At 30.3% G+C, this 22,140-nt stretch overlaps 1 protein-coding gene across 1 annotated transcript; it reads right to left on the bottom strand.

The window, feature by feature from the left end:
- Window positions 1–7,618: 7,618 nt before the first annotated feature.
- Window positions 7,619–19,007, bottom strand: LOC148308510 (uncharacterized). Its single transcript, XM_088261565.1, has 3 exons — window positions 18,799–19,007; window positions 11,231–11,285; window positions 7,619–9,195 (listed from the first exon to the last, which is right to left on the bottom strand). Exon 3 carries the CDS (start codon window positions 9,151–9,153, stop codon window positions 7,948–7,950), a length of 1,206 nt encoding a protein of 401 aa, XP_088117691.1. The 5' UTR covers window positions 9,154–9,195; window positions 11,231–11,285; window positions 18,799–19,007; the 3' UTR covers window positions 7,619–7,947.
- Window positions 19,008–22,140: the final 3,133 nt, after the last annotated feature.

The following is a 22,140-nucleotide window of genomic DNA, read 5'->3' as shown; positions in this document are numbered from 1 at the left end:
TGAGCTTCATCCGAAAAGATGATTTTTTTGGCAAAATCGGCATCTTCTGTAAGTCGAATGTCGCAATATTTTCCAGCGTTGTTCAAGCGTAAACACAACCATATTCGCTTAGCGGAAGAATAAAACTAATTATCTGTCACATCAGACATGAGCTAAATGTTACCATTCACGAAATAAGCACTAGTTGAAAAAAAAAACTTTAGATGGCGGACCCTATATATTACAGCAAAAGTGGCATATTTTAAACTTAATATTTACCCGCTACAGGGCAGAAAGTGTTGTTTTTGCATTTTGAAGAAAAGGTATTTTTTAATTATTTTTTTAAATATTATAAATATTTTTCAGATTGGAAAAGAACCTTCAGGTTTTACCTAAAAAGTCTGTTGCACAGTAAAAAGTTCAATAAGTGGCTTGATATTTATTTTTAATACATTGTATTATATTGTTAAATTTTAAAAACGTTCTACTGAAAAATCAAGTTTTTTTATTTATGACGTTCTTGAAAGGAGTGAGCGATATGACGTTGTTGAAAGGAGTGGGCGATAAGGATAACCTATATGCACTTTTTACAAAATAAGTTTGTCACTTGAATTTGATTTAATTGCAGTAAGCTTCATGTATTAATGATAACATCAATTACATGATACACTTTTAGGATTACGGTGCATAAATATTATTTAGGATTTGGGTGCAAAACCAGGTCAAGATCGAAGTGAACTTCACATTGCAAACGTCATGGGTGGATTTTGGCAGACCTTGCGAGAATCCCAACGTACGCGATTTGCCGTGTTTTAGCTAAATGTACCGAATAATCACCTAATTATTTTCACAATGCTGTTTGGAAGCAGCTCGATCCTAGGATTCTGTAATTTAAAAGAAAATGTTCTGGAAGGTAATCAGTTTTGGCAAGACATTTATTTCACATTTCTATAAATAAGTTTTATTTTAAGAAAAAATAAATTACCATGGCAAGCATTGATAAAACATAACTTAAATACATATTACTTTAATTATTTAAAAAAAAAAATATATAGTTGGAAAATTGACATTCAACGGAATGTCACAATACAGATTTTCTCTTTTTCAGGTCTTCAAATTCACAAAATTACAAAACGTGTTTTTTTTCAGAATCATTGTTTTCAAATGTATTTTTTTATTTGTACTGTAAAATACCTATATTTATGATTTACCTACCGATTTTTAAACATTGGTTTGTTTCTTTGATAATGTCAATAATTTATCAATTTATTATTTGTGAATCATAAAGGAACCCCTCACATTAATAATTTTCTAATTTATATTTTACTTTTTGAAGACCATTTTTTTATTCTTTGCATTCCGCAACATTATCAAACACCGGTGTTAGATATTTATACGAAATGCATTAAAATATATGACACAATAGATTATAAGAAATTTTGCTAGTAACATTTTTTTAAAAATGGATAGTTATTACCACAAAATGACTGGTGAATCCCACTGCAATTGATGAAACTTTTCATGACTAGTATTCTCAAATTATAATTAAAATCACCTTATAACGAAAAATCCATACAATTAAAGTCACAAAGGTGGTTCTTATCCCCTGTATTTAAATTTTATCCAGTTAGAATTAAAAAATATTTTAGTATATTACCGTCACTGTGCGAAATGTGGTTAGAATTATTATAAACGAAAACCGTTTCCGTACATTTAACAACAATAAAAAATTAATATATATCCTGCAATTTTTCCATAGTTCCTTAGGAGTCTGAAAAAACACTGCAAAAACATAGTATCAATGAATTTAAACATGGTATTTTTTTCATCTCACCATAGATGTCTCTTAAATTAGATTAGATTAGATTTAAACTATATATAAAGAAGTTCCAAGAATTGGAGTAGTGAGGTTGTCAATCATGGGTAGAATTGGTGAATGTTACACGTGTGTAAAGTGATCACTTCAACAAACCTATGATGGTCGTAAGCTCCGTAAATGCCCAGACTTTCATATTCTTCTTCATCTATGTTGAGATGTCAAAAAAATATATAAAAAATAACTCCTACAATTGGAGATAATCCAGGTTTCTAAACATGTATTTGGACACACTCAACATGTAATAATTTTAACATGATTTTTTGTTGTTATTGATGAATTAATCTCAATACAACATATGTTTTACAGTCAGTGAGTACAGTCATATTTTTTTTATGTTGGAATTAACAGATTTGCTCTCTTCTTGTTATGGCGGACAGAATTAGGCACAGGGCCAAATTTAAAAAAAGCAACATTCATCGAAACTTGCCGACCTGATAATGGGTAGGATTATAAATTTCTTACAAATTATCCCTCATGATTTATTATTTTTTTATGACGTATAAAAAGTCACTTTTTAACAAGAGAACCTTAAGATTGTGTTTTATTTTTTAAACAAATTATAAATTTTCATTTACAACATTTTGCGTCCAAATGCTTGTTCACAAATCAGGATTATCTCCAATTATCGGAGTATTTTTCATTTTATTTTTTGATGTCTCATCAAAGATGAAGAAGAATATAGAATTCTGGGCATTTACGGGGCTGACGACCGTCATAGGCTGGTTTAAGTGATCACTTTACACACGTGTAACATTCACCAATTCTACCTATTATTGACAACCACACTACTCAAATTATTGTAAGTTCTATATATATATATGTATATATATATGAACCAATTTTGAAACATTGTTTCTTGAATCACTAGAACTTCATTAGAGACATCTTTTGGTCGCTAGCCCCGTAAATGCTCAGACTTCCATATTCTTCTGCATCTTTGATGAGATGTCAAAAAATAATATGACAAATTTTCGTGTTTCGTTCAAGGGAAAATCTTTTCATATCAAGTTTTCTTCGTCTTCAGCTTATGTTATGCTTCCACATTCGCCTGGTGCATAAGGTACTGCATCGTATATAAGCAGTGTTATCTTGATTTTTCAATACATGATTGAAAGGCGATCAGCCCACGCTTCAGGTACACCAGTCCAGGGAAATATTAAATAAATATTAGAGTGAAACATAACTTTGATTAATTTTGAACCTGCTTGGAATCGAGCACGAGAATCCAGTACGGCAATCAAACGGGCGGGCTATGCTAACAAACATTTTCAAAACATTCAAAAACCCTTCTACGTACCTCAATGGTGCATAAGGCACTGCATTATATAAACGCAGTGTTATCTTGATCGTTAACACATGAAGGAAAGCTCCGCTTCAGGCACCAGTCTAGGGTAATATTGAATAAATATTAGAGTGAAAAAACATGCTAACATTGCAAATAAAATATTCCTAAAATGTCGAGATTCCGCCTACTCACGAGGATTTAAATAAAGTAATGAAATTACAAAGACAAGTTGGCAGTTTATTTTTGCAAATGCCCGTGTAATGATAATTATGTTTAAAATAAGATCTTCCAGTAAGTCTTGTCACTCAACAGGACTGATGTAAATCTCTCTTTAACAAATAGTTTTGCGATGAAATTTTAGAGAGTATAGGTTATAATAGTCTTTCTGGCAGCAATGACTGTTCAGACAAAATTAGAATACATTGTTTATGTTAATCTCCCGAGCGATTCCTTTGTTTTGTGAGTATAACGTTTGCCTATTCTCAATAATTAAAGACGTCTAGGTTTATTTTAACCACAAGGGACTAATACACATTAGCAGAGTATAAATCGAGTAAAGTACGTAAAGTACTCTATCTGCAAATTTGTTACTTTACAAGAGAGAGCTTAGAAGATTTTTTCAATGTATTTTTTTTTATTAATTAACGGTTTTATCCAAAATTCTATACTAGTATTATACATTCAAAAACACGATAAAATAATGTATTCAATCATTTTAAAACTTTATGCTTTTGTCAAAATAAAGTAATTAGCGTTTTAGGAGGTCAGTTCATTTCGAAAATTCGATGTAGATAGCGTCTTATACGCCTGAAAACTAGGCGTAATTTATTTGATATCCATTTTTTGTTTCTTTACATTTGTAAATAACGGTCAGTTGATAGCATACACCAAATATCTCAAAATTGTAGTTGAGCACTTTACGTAGGGCACGTTGAAATTACACAATCTAGTACAAGTACGGGTATGCAGTGCTATTCTCTTTATCCTTTCTATTATGCCTTGTCCATTTGCTTACCTATCTGTATAACAGTTATATCTTTTACCCCGAATTCGTTCACTTTTAAAAATCATAAAATTTTGCTAATTTGTCTCAGCCTCCGTAGTGTAATGGTCAGCACGCTCGGCTACTGTTCTATAGGTCCCGGGTTCGATTCCCAGGGGGGTCAAATAAATAAAAGTGATTTTTTCACTCTAATATTTATTCAATATTACCCTTGACTGGTAACTGAAGCGGAGGGATGATCACATTTTCTTTATGTGTTGACGATCATGACAACACTGCGTTTATATGATGCAGTGTCTTATGCATCATTGGAGTGCGGATAAGGGTTTGAAGAAGAAGAAAAAATGACTCAAGGGACCTTTTAGATTTTTATTATTTATCAGATTTTAGATATTTGACTTCTCAACATAGAGAGGGAAATCTGGACATTTACATAGCTTATGACCTATCATAGGCTGGTTTAAGTTTTAATGATCGCTTAAGTTCTTTTTCACGTATGTTCAGATATCAAATATAAAACTATAACTTCTATAAGTGGAGAAACCTTATTTTGTGAACAAGGATTTGGATACACCCAAAATGTTGTACTATTATGCTTTGTACTATATACGAACTTACATGGAATATAAATGTAATTAATAAATTACCTTCCACAAAAAAGGCCGGAGGAATATTGCTTGAAGAAAGAAAACTTTGATTTCATAATTTAATTCTAATTTTAATTTAATTAAAGGATGGGAGCATTTAAATTAAATTAAAAAGTTTTCAGCTGTGTTTGGAACTGGTTGGGATTTCGCCATCTGTAGGTATCCATGAAGAATATGGAACTTGATATCCTTACCTTCATATAATATGATGTAGTATCGCGTCGATTCGGGCTGGTGCCCTATGCACCAACTGGGTGCGGATAAGGGTATTTCAATATTTATTTTACAACTATCGCTTTGAACTAATTAGTAAAAATAATTAACCACTCCTTCTGAAATTAAAAATAAAGAAATACATTATTATTAAAACTCCAATTTATAATAGTTTTTTTTTTCATAAAGTGGCAAGAGTTTATATTATCGTGATATTATTAAGGGTAAGATCAATTTTTTGTTTACCGAGAAAAAAGACAAATGTTAAATTCATTCCACTAATCAGTCTTTCAAGAAATTCCAGGTGATTCGTAAAATGAAATTAGAAAATTATTAATAAATAAATAAATAATATTTGAAAAAATTCTACGCTCTAAAACTACCTGACAATTCATATGGGAAATCCCAACTACGAGAGAAGCATAAAATTGAGGAGATCGAATTTCATCGTACCGCATTTCTCATGAAAACAGTACAATACACACACACACTCATAAAATATGTAACACGATCATTTATAAACAATTTTTAACAAATATATATAAGTAAATGACTTCATTATGAGAATATCGTTACTCTTTGAAATTATTTAATACATTCATGGTTTTAAAGAGTGCCGGTCAAAAAGAATATCGGTTAGTTAGTTGATGATCAGAAATGAATTCTCGTATCGGTTATCTCCTCGTTTGCTATGTGATCCTGGTAAAAACCGAATCAGTCGATAGAACGTAACGGGTATTGCCAATCCATTGATCGGAAATTGGTAGCATGGTCGGTATGAATTTATCTAACTGACGTCAATTTTTACCTACTAACAAAACTAACTAAAGAATACACAAAAACACTACGAAACTACGAAATCGATAAAAAAAAACATACAAGGAATAAAACATCAATTTAATTATTCATTTATATTTCAAAAGAAGGGAGGGGGGAATGAAAATAAATATATCCAATAAAATTTAAATAAGGCCTCGGATTTTGAGTTCAGTAAGTAATAAAATATTTCGCAATTCACTTCAACAACAAGTGAAGGTAAAGAAAACGCGAAACACCAGGAGAACATAAAGCGTCGAAGGCCTGTGAGGTTTTACACACGCTTAACATTTATGCGAACCTCACAAAACAGTTTTAGTACATGTTTTACAATTTCAAAACGAGATGGCGCTAGTAGTATGTAAACGAGAATTCTAGCTTATGTTTCCGATTTGAGATTATACGAATATGTATGAATTTATATATACTTATATATTAAGATATAAATATTATACTTAACGATGAATGGATATATTAATAAATTATTTTCATGTGAAGTATAAATATTTTTAAAATATATTATTTATACAGTAATGTAAATGAGTTTTTGCTTTATAGACGCATACATAATTGTTTCAATAGAATAATTTGTGTTATTTCATGTTTTTTCATGCAAAACATTTAAAAATTACCCAATACGTTTTTTAAAATCTTTACTTAAAAAAATCCTGTTTTTTAAGATAATGACAAAAAAAAAAACAATGTCTGGAATTCGCTAAGATTTGTCGGTTTAAAGGATTATTCATAATTTTTGAGTAGGTTTTAGTTTTGAAGATTTTGAGAACCCATAAAAAATATCGACGACAAAAGGGGGAATTTTATTATATTTTAAATGTATTTTTTGACGCCTTAAATCCTGCAATCACATGTTCCGCCCTATATAATTTGTTGCTAATATTCTACACTATATAACTCACCAACTTGTCATCGCGTCACTTCTCCGCAGTGGCAGGCAGACAGAATAGACCACACCGCACTTAGCAAACATTATTCGCTTATTCCATGTTCACGCATCTCCTCATACAAACGAGTACCAACCGATTATTACGACTACTAATAAGGTTAGAACCCTTCAGGTATTTGGTGCACTTGATCATGCCAAGTATTCGTCGGTTTTTACGGCTTCAACTTCCAACTACAATTGTCACATGGACTATTTTTAATGTTCTTTCCTAACACAATTCAGCATCTCAATACTCTTTTCTTTAATTATTTTTTATTGCCAATGAGCCTTACATTGTTTTCGCATTTCATTATTCAAACATGTGTCATATGTATATGAATATTGTTTTTCTTATAATGTACACAGGTTATTATAAAACCAGATTTAGAAGACGTTTGTAGCTTCACATGTAAAAAATTGTAATGTGGATTCGACTTTTTACTTATTCAAATTGTGATATCCATATTAGAGGCGACTATTCTTAATTTATAAATGCATTTATAAAAACTTTTAACAAGGATAATGCAATATTGTGTTATTTTTATATTTCATGTACCATAAACTCATAAGTTACGAATTATTTACTTATAAACAAGAATCATAACGAATTATATTTAACACACATTTTAATTTTTTTCTCTTACTTTATGTATGAATAACTTGATAAAATAATGTAAAACTTTAAAACTAAATCTAAATATATATCATTCGTAAGTTAAGTTATGCATATGAAGATACTATATATAATTTATCCCTTTTAATTTTATTGATTTTTTTACAATAATTTACATAATCATCAACATTTCGATTCCTAGAAATAAAAATTTTTGTGGAAAAATAAAGAAAAGTAATACACAGTTAAAACTTTATTTGCTTGAGTTCAGAAATTTACAAATATACCGAAAATTTGATACACATTTTTTTAATTGAAATATTTATTGCTTGATTTTTTATTATTATTTTTAAGCTACCATAGAGCACTCATCAAAATATACCTACATTTACATATTTACAACAACAAAAACTTAACTTTAACATGTACAAGTTGACAAAGGTTTAACAAAATGTTTAGCAGAGAAATATGTCTGTCTGACAAAATTAAGCAATCTACCTAATAATTTAAAACAGATTTTATTTCGCTCACGAATTTGAACTTACGGAAAATTTGATTAAATAATTTATTTAGCAAAATATTGAATATTCGTTTCGTAATAATTCCTTCTTTGCTTTTGATTCTGCTATACAATTTGCATTCAATTCTTTTGAGGGTCTGATTTTTTTAGGTAATAGTTTCATACACTCCACGAGATAAGTATGCATCAAATTATATACTAAAGTCAGTTGGGCCACCTTCTCCTTGCACAGTGGATCCGTTTCGATGAGGAAAAGTCTAGAGTCCATCAGTTTGATGCAAGCGATGATGTAGTTCCGCACTGTCTTAGGCTTGAAGTAGTTGTTCATGGCTTCCATAAACATGGAGACGTATTTTTGTTTCCCGAGCAAATCGTCGATATCGTCAGCGGAGCAAGGGTTCTGCTTTTGTAGGTACACGATGAGGCGTTTAGCGTACCTCTTGTACGTACGGTAGGTTCTTTGTTTCTTCGAGCTCAGCGTTCTCCCCATCGTCATGGATTTTTTCATGTCGTTGATGATGTATTTGTACTTATCATCTAATTTTGCATTTAATAAGTCTTGTAATCTTTCGTCTCCGGTAGCTTCTGGTTGTCTGGAAACTATTTCGTAAGAGTAATTGCTGCTGTCCGATTCACAGGAAGACGTTTCCCGTATCGCAGGAGGTGGTACCGTTGTTATCTCGTTGCTTTCGTTGGGCGATTGGGCCAAATTATTATTTTCCTCTCCATCACTAGAAGTAGATTCGCAAGATGTTCTCCTTCTTTTACTTTTGGTAACATGCTGTATAATGGAATCGTTTTCGCCGTCAACTTCCTCGGATTGATTTTTTCTTTTTACGTTTTTCTGCGGTTTTGTGACAGTTCTCGCGTTGTAATTAGTGAGAATGTTGGCATCTTGTTCCGTAAGTGGTGTTGTTCTATTAGTCGTTGCGGAAATAGGTATTATTCGAATCTTTACCATAGCGTAGCCATCGTGTATTTTCCTTTTAATATTAGGGTCATTATAAGTGTCTCCCCATAATTCCATAATTGCCGATTCTTTCAAAAACTTTACTTGACATAGTTCTCCGTTGAAAAATCTCTTCCTCTGTCTTTCATTTACTATTTCTCTCTCTTCACCAGTTAAGGCATGGCGTTTAGTTAAATGATCGGGGAGTTTTCCGTATGTGAATTTTCCACATTGCTCAAAAGGACAGGGTATATTGGCATGATTTTGTTTCTTTGTTCTCTGTGGAGGCTGGGTAATACTCTTCATTGTTATTTGCGGGGAATGAATAAGGACGTTCACTCCAAAAGTCTGAAACAAAAGATTCCATAGGTTAAAAAAATCATATTGATCAACTTTCCTACCCTTACCCTTACTGATATAGCCCATTATATACATAAAAAACTCTCATCTCCCATTTTTTTAAATATAAACATTATTTGATATAATCACCAACTTTATCTTTATATCCCGGTATTATCCGCAAAGCAGTGAGACCACAATGTTTTTATATGGCTTTTTATGTATTTAATTTTTTTCCATAATTATAAATGATTTATAAATGCGAACTAAACATGAGGCAATTTATATGTAATTTTTATCTTTAAAATTCAGAATGTTTAATATGTACCATACATCACATAATATAATACGCTTCTGTTGTCCCTGTGATAAATAGAGGGAGTGCTACAAACATCTTCCTTCTCTTTCCTTCTCGTAGTAACCTTGACATAGCATCTCCCCTTGCATCCCACCACACAACAACAGCCCCTCTCTACCCCCTAGTATTCACCCTTATTTTGCTTGTTTACATTTTACCTCCGTTCGTTTATGCGCTCCTGGTATCGTTGTTGTGTAGTTTTCAGTTCACGGAGGCTAAGAGAAGATAGACAGAGCATCAAAACTTTCAAACAATACAAGGATCTCTAAGTTAAGTCCTTCTTGTTATTCACATGAATTTAATTTCATAAATTTAATTTAATTTAAATTTCATTTTAAATTAAATGAATGATCAAAATTAAATTTAAGTAAAATTATTTCAAAATTTATTTTATTAAAATAATTATGTGAAAACGGTATAGTTTTTACTGTTATATATACGTATCTTTTTTATTATATTCTAGAAATAAAACAAGAATTTACCCAAATTGTTTTTCTAATGTCTGGCCGCATGGTTGTGTATTTTTTTAGGAAACTTGGTTTTTAGGAAAGTGGACTGTGCCTTGAGTTAAATAAATACGATACGAAAGCCTTTTTCCAGGCTTTGTTTATTCGACGACGTGTTCCACAAGAGATGAACGCTTTAACCAGGAGAACATGAGCTTGGGGGTGTATTGAACTTATTGCCGGTTAGCTGGAACAAAGTCGCTACCGAGTTTGACTGTATGCGTGCAGTATTCGATCAGCCAGACATTGTAAACATGTTTACTACCTGCATTTTCTGGAAGTGAATTAACAATTTTCTCGTTACAAAGTATTAAAGTTGTTTTGATCACGTCAATCAGGAGGTATTAAAATAAATACAAACTTTAATATTATGGTATGTACGTAAGTGGTACAAAAACACATTAGACAGTAATCAACGTATACAAAAAAGGGTTTCATAATAAAAATATTAATAATACGTATTAATTTTCTAGACGCATATTTCCACCACTGTATTGTACTGGTATGAGAATCGTTGAGTAACACGGGGACAAACACACACAAAGATATTCATTTTGTACGTAGTATTGGTGAAAACGGTTTAGGTAGTGTCGGCGAAAAGCATTCGCGAGAAGTCCTATTCGAATATTATGTTTTCCTGGTACAGTTGTTGTTTGAATTTCGCAGAATATCTTTTTAATGGGAATGTAGTTAATGTTTTTTTATGGGTTTGTTGAGTCTCTAAATTTCAGACTCAAGTTGGATTTTCACAGACGAGTTAAGATTTAGCGGATAGCAAATTTAATAATTATTTCAAATTCAAGAATTTTTTTCAAGAATTAAATGATAAACTAAAGCAAAAACCCTAATAGCAGAAACATCTATGCCATATATAATATAATAAGAAAGACGATGAAACAATAATTGTTTTGTTTAGGGCAATATTTATTTTCTAAATTAAGTTTCAACTCTCCTCTCCTACGTTTTTGTGCCACAATATTTATTTTACTGATTACTCAATTCGCCCGTGAGCTTTCTAATAAGATTGTAAGGGAGAGTGTAATATTAATTTTATTTACTTGATATCCAGAATTTTATATTCTAGTATTATATTCCTTATTTTATTTGGGTATCAATTTATTTGTTTATTGTTCAAAATAAATTAGCTCTTCAATTGATATAAAATATGATATTTACTTACAATTTTATGTTTGGATTGGATCCGTTTAATATTCCAATAATTTCAATCAACGTATCTGAAACAAAAGTAAAAATTAAATTCTATACAAAGCAAAGAAAATTATCAATTTATCAAGCAAATCGACTCACAGATGGAAAACATTTTCATTTGATTTTATTATACATCTACAAACGTGAGGACACACTGTAGCGCCCTCTGAATGCTCAGTACCCGATTTCGTAGAATTCTGTTTACAATATACCCCTCCACAAAACATGCGCTCCTAATACAGTTGTTGTTCGAATTTCAGTGTCGGGGTCCTTCCAAATCGGGAATGAAAAACCAATCTCATACAAAACCAGACATTTTGAGCATAAAACTTTATTTTGTATTTTATAAAATTACACTTAAAATTATAGACATTTTTATTTTTACTTTATTGTATAAAGTAAAAATTTGAATAATATTGGATAAAATTCTTCTCCTGCTTTGAATTGTTGTATCTTATTTTATGACGAATTACAGCTCTCGTAATTATTTATTATTCATAGAGTGAATCCTGAACCGCGGTTCAAGCCTTGATTAATTAATAAGCATCAATTATGAATTTCGCGAAACGAGTTTAAGTCAAAGCTAGAAACTTGATTAAATATTCTTGTATTATCGTTTGGCTGCGGGAGCGTACCAAGTTATACAAATATTAATTTACAACCCCTAGTACCTTCACAATAGCCGAGTCTAGAGAGGGAATAATAAAAAATAATAAATAATATTAAAATCTGCGCTATAATTCTTACACGCGTTTCAAAACTTCTAAATTTTGCTAATGATCATAAAAAATGAGTTCGTTAAGTTGGTTTGTTGAAAAATCTACCCTTTCAATTTGAAAAAGATAAAAAAGGGAATGAACGAATTTCGGGGAAAAATATTTTAATATTTTTTTCTGAGCGGGTAAACAAAAAGGTTTCCGTTGAAAAAATGTAATCGTTAATGACTTACACGGTATTTTTATCTATATTCGTATGTAGGGGAAATAATGTCAGCATGCAGGGAAATAAAAGGTATGTGAAATAATTTATTTATCCAAAAAAAAACATCGCAAACTTCACCGTAAACGCAGGTGGGTGTTAAAGAAAAACCCCTCGAAAAAATTAGGCTAAATATTTTTTTTACAAAATTCCAAAAAAGGATTTTCTATATTGTAACAACATTTATCATTATCTTAAGAACAAAAACGAGATATTTTTTATTTGTTTTGATGAAGACATAAATATTTTCACCGCATATATTTACGTCACATGTGGCGCCAAACTGAAGCCGAGACATGTTTTGCATGGCGTACCGATTCCACCCGCCGAAGTTTTATGCTACCCTGATACTATTTTGCATGCGTGTATTTATTAAGTGAAGTTGGATAGGGTTTGAAGTATGAGGATTTTATCCCGGGATAATGGTGATAAATGCGCACCCAAAACACTCTCGGGGTGATAAACGAATTAATTTTCGGGATTATGTCTTTGCTTGTGGCGGTTTAACTTGTAATATTTTGAATATTTATGTCCCAGAACCCATTCTACATTATGCAAATAATTTTGGAACATTTTTACAGCGAGACCGTGATTTAATCTGGCGGATAAAAAGGCTTAATCGCTTTGTTACCAAGGGGATGGGACCGTTTTGTCGTTTTACTAGGTTTGAAAATTTATATGAATTATATACTTGTTGCTAAATTTTTACACAAACATTTGCATAATTTAACCAGAACATACGAAAGATATTCACAATTAATATATGTAGTATAAATGTACATTTCTGATAAACGAAAACCTTTATTAACGTAAGTAAAAATTTGCGACCTTTTTATTTGTTCATGGATTTTTTTTTTAATAACTGACTTAATGTATACAAGTATGAACAAACTTTTTAAATTACTATTGCTGATGAATTAATTTACGTTGCCGTTTTTATTTTAATCACAAAACATATATTAATTTTACATGTATCATATATCAAAGTTTGTAAGTGATATTAACTTTTAAAATATCATATATATTTTTAATAAATTGTAGGCTGAAGACAAAGTAAGGCATTAAAAAATTAGGATGAAATAGAATTTACATCGTGAACTACGGAAATAGTCTAAATCTTAAATAAAAAATACCGTAAAAAATATTAAAAAATATATCCGTTGTAAAACTATGTAGTATTTTATGTCGACATTATTCATTAATAATTATAATTTCAAATATAAAAATACAGCAATTTGATTTATAAAATACACAACGGAATAACTAGCTATCTACGTAACATATTTAATATTCAAGGACGACCGGCGGACCAGGAATTGAAGTATATTGTTTCTTCATACTTATTTTATTCAAATCCTACCAATGAGGTAGAAACCAGGGTAACATAAACAGCCGAAGGTTAAATTGGCGGGATACGGCTAACGTGGAATACTAAAGGTTCGCGATATCCCGGTACTTGTACGAAGCGGAATACGAGTTCAAGTTGTTGACCCTAAGAACAAGCTTCCAAAAAGGAATTTATCAAGATGTCCGAAATCGTTCGCCCTCGCGCTATGGCCAAACGTTTCTTGATATGACATTTTGCGAATGTGCCATAGAGCTTTTAAGTAGGTATTCTGAAAACATGTTGAGCGGGGATCTCTGCAACCTTCTGCAATCCTGTTAGATTCGAAGCTTTCTTCCACAAGTTTAAAGTAAGGATGAAAGCTCGTATTTATGTCACCCAAGCTTTCAAAAGCGCAAACTCTATACATGTTTGAATATGTGTTTTTTCAAAGAACTTCATGATATTTATTATTATTATTATTATTTTATTTTATTACTATGAATTCACAAGACTTCGTTTAATTCAAATTTCAAAAGGACATACCTGGAGTTTTATGGCCACGTCCCCGTTAACTTTAAAAGATGATTTGATATTTTTCACCCCGGTAAAGGTCTAAGGCGAGGTGGCATGAATTATAGGCCCTACGTGTGCTTTATGATACGTGAGAAGGGGTGAATTATGAGGTTGGGGTCGCAACTTTTCTTATATCACTGTTTTAATTTTACATTTGAGAGTTTTAAGCGCCGTCGCAGTAACGTGATAATTGATCTCCCCTGAGATCAAACATAAATCAAACTATATTTATTATATATACTTCATGTATATATATATATATATATATATATATATATATATATATATATATATATATATATATATATATATATATATATATTAATAAAATTTCATACTATTTTTTGACATCTCATCAAAGATGAAGAATAATATGGAAGTCTGGGCATTTACGGGATGTCAAAAAATAATATGAAAATAACTCCTGTAATTGGAGATAATCCAGATTTTGTAAACAAGTATTTTGACACACTCAAAATGTTGTGTTTATAAAATTAGTCTATCAATTAGTTTCCAATAATTATCAACGTAGTAGGTATAATATAATTTCAGTTCTCACAACTTTTGTTACTCTCAAAATTTGATGCTGAACCTTTTGCTACACGATTGGGTGAAGTCAGGAGGCAGAAAACTATATTTATCATTTTTTTATATGAAAACGAGATGTGATATCTTTTGGAAATACCTTGTCAAATAAATTCGGTAGTAAGATTATTTATTTTTATTTTAATACTAAAGAGAATAAAAAATATTGTAATAATCGTCGAGTATGTATGAGGAGATGCATGAATGTAGAAGAGGCGAAGAATGTTTGCAAAGACAGAGTGGTGTGGCGTTCAATTCTCTCTGCCTACCCCTTCAGAGAGCGGCGTGATGGTTAGTTAGTTAGTTAGTTAGAATAAAAAATAATATTATCAATATTTTACGTTTCAAACAAACACTTAAAATAGACAACCGGTATTTATTTTATTACTTTTATTTATTAAAAAATCTGATGCAGAAAAAATAAGTTTCATGGCACTATAAATTTTTTTCAAGCGTACATATATATATATATATATATATATATATAAATATATATATATATATATATATATATATATATATATATATATATATATATATATATATATATATGTATATATATATATATATATATATATATATATATATATATATATATATATATATATATATATGTATATATATGTATATATATATATATATATATATATATATATATATATATATATATATATATATATATATATATATATATATATATATATATATATATATATATATTTATATATATATATATATATATATATATATATATATATATATATATATATATATATATATATATATATAATATTTTATATATTAAAATCATTTACATTGTATTTTGACTTTGTGGTATGGTAATATAACACTCTCCTTATTATTCCTAGTTCACTTAAAGTAATAGTACTTAGAAACTCTACTTTACGACTAACGGTCTCGGAAAAATATTCCACCATCAGATCAACTACAGACCGGATGATGGAATGGGCATTCCGAAACCGGTAGTCATAAAGTAGAGTTTTTAATAGGTATTACACAAATTGAACGATGAATGATAAGGAGAGTATTAGCTTGTATTTCGATTGATTAAATTGATTAGTTATCTATGATTTAACGCCAGAGGACGCTCACGTCGCGAATATCTTTGCGACTTATATGATAACATGGGGTGTTCAACGTATGAAGAATTGAGGAGGGTTTCGAAGAATAGACCTGAGTGGCGAAGGAGGTGTCATTTGTTGCTGCACACCAATCCACAGGATTGATACAAAAGAAGAAGATAACTTACTAACTAACTTACCATCAGGCCGCTTCTCTGCAGGGGTAGGCAGAGAGAATAGAACGCCACATCACTCTGTCTTTGCAAACATTCCTCGCCTCTTCCACGTTCATGCATCTCCTCATACACACCCACCGATTGTTTCGACTCCTAACCTGACCGCTTTCAAGTATTTGGCATACCTGATCGTGCCAAGTTTTTCTCAGTTTTCCTCTGCTACTTTTTCCAATAACATTCGCTTCATAAATTTGTTTTACCGTTCTTTTATTCTCTCATTCGTTCTAGATGTCCAAACCATCTCAACACACCTTTCTCAATTTTATCGATAATGCTTGTCTCAGATTTGCATTCCTTCCTTATTTCACTATTCGAACATCTATCATACATCGTTTTGTCGCACATTCTTCCGAGAGATCGCATTTCAACTCCAAAAGAAGAAGATGATTTTATTTGTGTCGTTTAAAGTACAATAAACAAATTTAAATGATTTTTTCACTCTTATATGTATTCGATATTACCCTGGACTGGTAACTGAAGTGGAGGGCTGATCACCTTTCCTTCGTGTGTTAGCGTTCAAGATAACACTGCGTTTATATGATGCAGTGCACTATGACCCATGGGGTGCAGATAAAGGTTTGATTGATTCTAATGAACAATTATACTTTGTTTTAAATTTACACTTCTAGTTTCGAGAAAGCAGTTCTTCCATCAACATATGTATCAATTTAAACTATCGTTAGGAGAACTCCCCATTCAAAACTTATTATGATGAATTTGCAAAGTTAATACCGATACCATAAGTGAAATAATTTAGTATATTATAACATACATGTTAACATACGTTCAATGTCAACTTGATTTTCTCTAAATCCAGGTATCATTTAAGTAGTTGACTTTTTTCTTAAAATACCGTGTTTGCATTGAAGAAATAAGTTTTTCTTAGAAATAATTATAAGGTTTTGAAAAGAAAAGAGTTTTTAAAAGGTTAGGAGTTAAAAAAAATATAAAAACATTTTTTGGATATATATTCTAAAAAATCAAAAAAATATCCTATATACATGTGCTGTGTGAGCAAAAATGTAACCTCTGGTGGTCACCTGGCGAATGAAGTGACTCAATACTGGGCTATAATATTTTCTGTACAATGAATGAAATTTTATTTTATTCTCCATTAATTGTTTTTTTTTAACTTTATTTGCAATGGATTATCATGACCCACTTTTCGAACGGAAAAAATATTTTTACTATCTTATTATGATATGATATTTGTTTTAAACCACAATTATATCAGTCAGGCAAGTCAAGGTTCGAAAATATTTGGCAGTAGTTTTGCAAAAGATGCACGTATTGTGTAATCAATATTTCAATATGTTGTACCACAAAGTTTGTTTTTTTTTATGTATCCGGTTATAATTCTATCAACTTAAATTAAAATAAATTATTTAAAATCCGATAACCAAATCAAAACATTATATATTACAATTACAAAAATTTGAATGTGGTCAACCGTATAATTTTTATTTGATATTTGCGACAGATACGATAATTTCTTTAACGCGTTTTGCACGATAAATCTGAATTTAAGATAACACGGTCATTTCATGAATTAAGACATTTAATGATGATTTTTTTTTGTTATTAAGATAAAAAGTTGTTGTTGAAGTGAATATAAAGAAGATGTTTATTTTTTATATTTTTTTATTCTTCAATATTGAGTTTAATTAATTATTCATATTCATAACATAAAGTAACTAATTAACCATCACGGCACTTTCCGCAAGGGTCGGCAGAGCGCATACCAATCTGTCTTAGCAAACAATCTTGGCCTCTTCCAAGGGTCGGCAGAGCCCATACCAATCTGTCTTAGCAAACAATCTTGGCCTCTTCCACGTTCATGGCACAGACCACAGACCAGACCACTTTCAAGTTTTGAAAACTTGATCATACTAAGTTTTCCTCGGTCTTCTCCTGCTTCTATTACAAACCACAATCATCACATTTTTTTATTGTTCTTTCTTCACTCGTTCGATTCACATGCCTTAAATATCTCAAAACACTCACAATTGAAATATTACCTTAATAAATTGGATTGAATATTTAAATAATTTATATAGCGGTATTATTATTATCTCAATTTATAGAAGCTTGTTGGCAAGTTAAGAAATAAATTAAATATTCCCAATAATACAACGAAATGAGTCCGCCTACGTAGTGTAATGGTCAGCACGCTCGGCTACCGTTTTGGGTTCGATTCCCAAGGGGGTGAAATAAAATATAAGTGATTTTTTCACTGTAATATTTATTCAATATTACCATGGACTGGTACCTGAAGCGGATGGCTGATCACCTTTCCTTCATGTGTAAACGATCAAGATAACACTGCGGTTATATGGCACAGTGCCCTATGCACCATTGGGGTGCGGAAAAGGGTTTTATTATTATTATTAATACAATGAAAAGCAAATTAGTTAAAATCAAAATGAGTTTTATAATTAAAAATATTAAAAAAAAAATTATGTCCAGAAATTTTGATGTCTTGTAACATTGTATTGATTAAATATAAAAATAATATAATAAAATAACAGTTTTTTTGTTTTTTCCACATTAATTTTATTTGACCAGTGACTATGTTTCGTCGTAACCGATATCATCTGACTTAGTGGATCTTAATTAATTTATGTAAAATGCTGTTCCACCAAGAAATATCAGTAAATCTATATAAAAACAATATGTCCTCATATTTATAAATCGTTTGACTGTATTGTAAAACAAAATCTTTTTAAGATAAAAAATATAGTTAAATTTAGGTACTTACCGAGATAATTAAAATAAGTGATCTTTTTTCATTCAAAATATAAATTATTTCATGTTCATTGTATAAATTAATGAAAAATATTTGTTCTGAAACTTATCACCGCAACTGTCAACTGAGTCTTATCACTCTGTTTTACGAAAACTTTTTTTTGGTTGATCTTGAAATCCTCCCCAGACACGTGATGCTGCGAGCGTGGAAACGTCGCTACTGAAAATGTGTAACAGAAGGGGATGAAGCGCCGGTAATAGGTGGGTGGCAATATTTCGCAGAGGGAGAAGAGTGATTCGTAAGTCCCACGTAGAAACTCGGAAGTCTTCGGGTGCTACGACTGTTTAACAACGCCTACTGAAATAAAAATAATAAACATTTGTCAAATTAATATTATATTAAATAAAAATAACATTTAAAAAATAATGTTAAATAAGGAATGTTATGGTAACTATTAATTTAATATACAAACTTATATTATACTTATATACTATAAATTAGTTTTTAAATTTCATCAATTGACACGGCAGTCACATTGTGGTAATATCTATTCATTTTTAATTAATGTTTTACTTAGTAAATAGCACTATTTCTTAAAATCTACTGTGACACGTGTTTCGATGCATTCCGCATCATTTTCAAATACCGTATGTTTGAAAATGATGCAAAATGCATCGAAACACGTGTCACAGTAGATTTTAAGAAAAAGTGGTATTTATTAAATAAAACATTTTTTTAAAAATAGTTCTAAAATAACTATAAACCGTTTTCTACTATCAAATAACTGATTTGAAAGTACATCATATTGTATAGTTATAAATTATTATTTTCAATGGAAATAACATTCCAACAATTTGTCGAACATTTGAAACATAACTTGAAAATTATTTATTTAAGTTTAATATTAAACAGTATAACAAATGTTAATGCTATTTGTTTTCCCTCCATACTATCGTGTAACTTATATACATGTTTATTCAATAATTTGTTAATTTATTTTTAAGATGAGAAATTTAGTTCAAAGGCAAAAGCTGGTTTTAAATTAAATATTGTATTAAAACATTAACCATTCTTCGATAATTATTTTATTACTACTGTAATAACTGTTATATTTCACACAAATTTATGTGTGTTTTAAATGTCAATTAATGACAGTAAAAAAGTTTATATTTATCAAAGTATGCAAGACTAATAAAAATTATTATTTAAAAGGCAAAACGCCTGATTTAAAAATAAGAAATAAAATAAACGTGGTTCAATCATGGAGAAAATGGTGAATGTTTCTCATCGCACAAAATAAATGTAAATTTCCAGACTTTCATATTCCCGCCTCAAAAAACGTCATTTTTAAGATATCTGTAAATGAAATGTGAAATCATTAATTTTACATATTTTTTTTATTATTTCGAAACCTAGAATGGGTGAATGAAAAGTTAAAATGTAAAACGTAAATATGAATTGAATGCTTTTTTTACTCAATTTCTTATTAGCAAAATCAAACCTTGGGAATGTATAAAATATATTACTGCACAATACGTCGCTTTTAGTTTAACGTTTAAAGTATTTTTATATATATTTTTGAAATTATATAAGAATTCATTTAAACTTTAATCAAATTTACTTTAAATCGTTATTATCAACGTACATACATTTATCACAAGCAGAAGGATTAAATCATACATATAAAATTGAGATTTTGTTTACCTACACCTAGTTGAAATTGATATAAGCAATGAATTTAGTTCATAGAATATGAGAACTTTGCTTAAAAAAACGTCTTTGGAGTATGGTAAAGATCAATATTCAATACGATTTTGTATACTATAGAGATTATCCACCTACAAACGTTAACTGTGTCGAAAAATATCAAACTCACCTATATAGACTTAATAAATCTTATCTCGACATATTTTTTGTATTATATGTAATAATTTTTACTTTTTAATTTGAATGGTTTATACCGTGAGTAAGATAAAGCATAATTTTTAAAAAAAAAATCACATCTATAATGACTTTGAATGTACCACCGAGGTATCAATCATTTTTTACTCGCACCACATCTTCCTGCAAAATGCTTTGAAATTTGAATTTGCAAGTTTCAATAAGCAAAAATGTGGCAAGTTCAACAGCTTTTAACACAGCAACCAAACACTTTAACTCTTTGACATATAGGTAAATTTCTGAAATACTACATTACTTGTCCAAAACCATCCAAAATAGGTGTTGGAGTCATTCTTAGTAATACTTTGCAAGTCTGACACAGTAACACGATGTAATTGGAGTCAAAAAGCACCAAATTGATAGAGTGTTTTGATATCATTGAATCAATGTTATGGTATGTTACTTATGTTGAATGTTTTAAAAATGAAATGAATATTCGAATTTTCAATCGCATTCTTTTTATTTGACGTCATTTCGAGTGTGTCCAAATACTTGTTCACTAATCTGAACTATCTCCAACAACGAGTTATTATTTAACATTATTTTATGGCAACGCAACATAGATAAAGAAAAACATGGATGTCTGTGCATTTACAGGGTTTACGACCGTCTTAGGCTTGGTTAAGTAAAGTAATCACTTAATCAAAGCCCAAGACAATCTCAAGCCCTGTAAATCCCCAGACTTTCATATATGTTGAGATGTCAAAAATTTAAAACAAAAAAAAAGGATTTCCATATTTTAATTGAGAAGGAAATTGGTTAGACAACGATAGATTACTGTCAATTTTCTAAACTTTCAAATGGATATTTATCGATATAATTTTCAAATCAACCAAGGATAAAGAATATGCACTTATGATGACATATAGTTAGTACGTATATATGCTTTTATATTAGGTACATTTATAAAACCTAAATATCTCATTTTATGATATCCTTAATTAGATATCCTTTATGGGGTTTTAAATAAGTCCCGCCTACCCGAGGAGGGCGGGGGCGGTGTATGGGGCGACCACGCCTACTAGACTTTGTTACCGACCCAGCAGCCAATCGGAGAACACGCCTACATCCTTACATTAGGACATCTTCAGTTTCTCGTCTCTCGAGTTACGCATACTTGTACGTACCTAGTCGATAAATCGGAATTGTGGTGGATAATATTGATTTGATTTTTCGCTTCGTCTGCTGAATATCTCGATGAAAGTCAAATAATACAAGAATTAATTAATTTACGAGATTAATATCAGTAAAAATATGTATTTCTTAACAATAGGGAGTCATGCTTCTTCATCTTCTTCTTACTTATAATTAATCGTCGGATTTGTCTTTTATGTTATCCATCCCTAATGTAGGCTGCCAGCTATCACGCCTTGGTCGTCTTCCAGATGGTTTTCATCCATCTGGGAACTCTTG

Source organism: Brachycentrus maculatus, unplaced genomic scaffold (genome assembly GCF_059751285.1).
Source record: "Brachycentrus maculatus isolate JH-2025_06_01 unplaced genomic scaffold, ASM5975128v1 h1tg000158l, whole genome shotgun sequence".
Classification (NCBI taxonomy): Eukaryota; Metazoa; Arthropoda; class Insecta; order Trichoptera; family Brachycentridae; genus Brachycentrus; species Brachycentrus maculatus.
The sequence above is the reverse complement of the archived record's forward strand: the minus strand, read 5'-3'. Positions and strand labels throughout refer to the sequence as shown.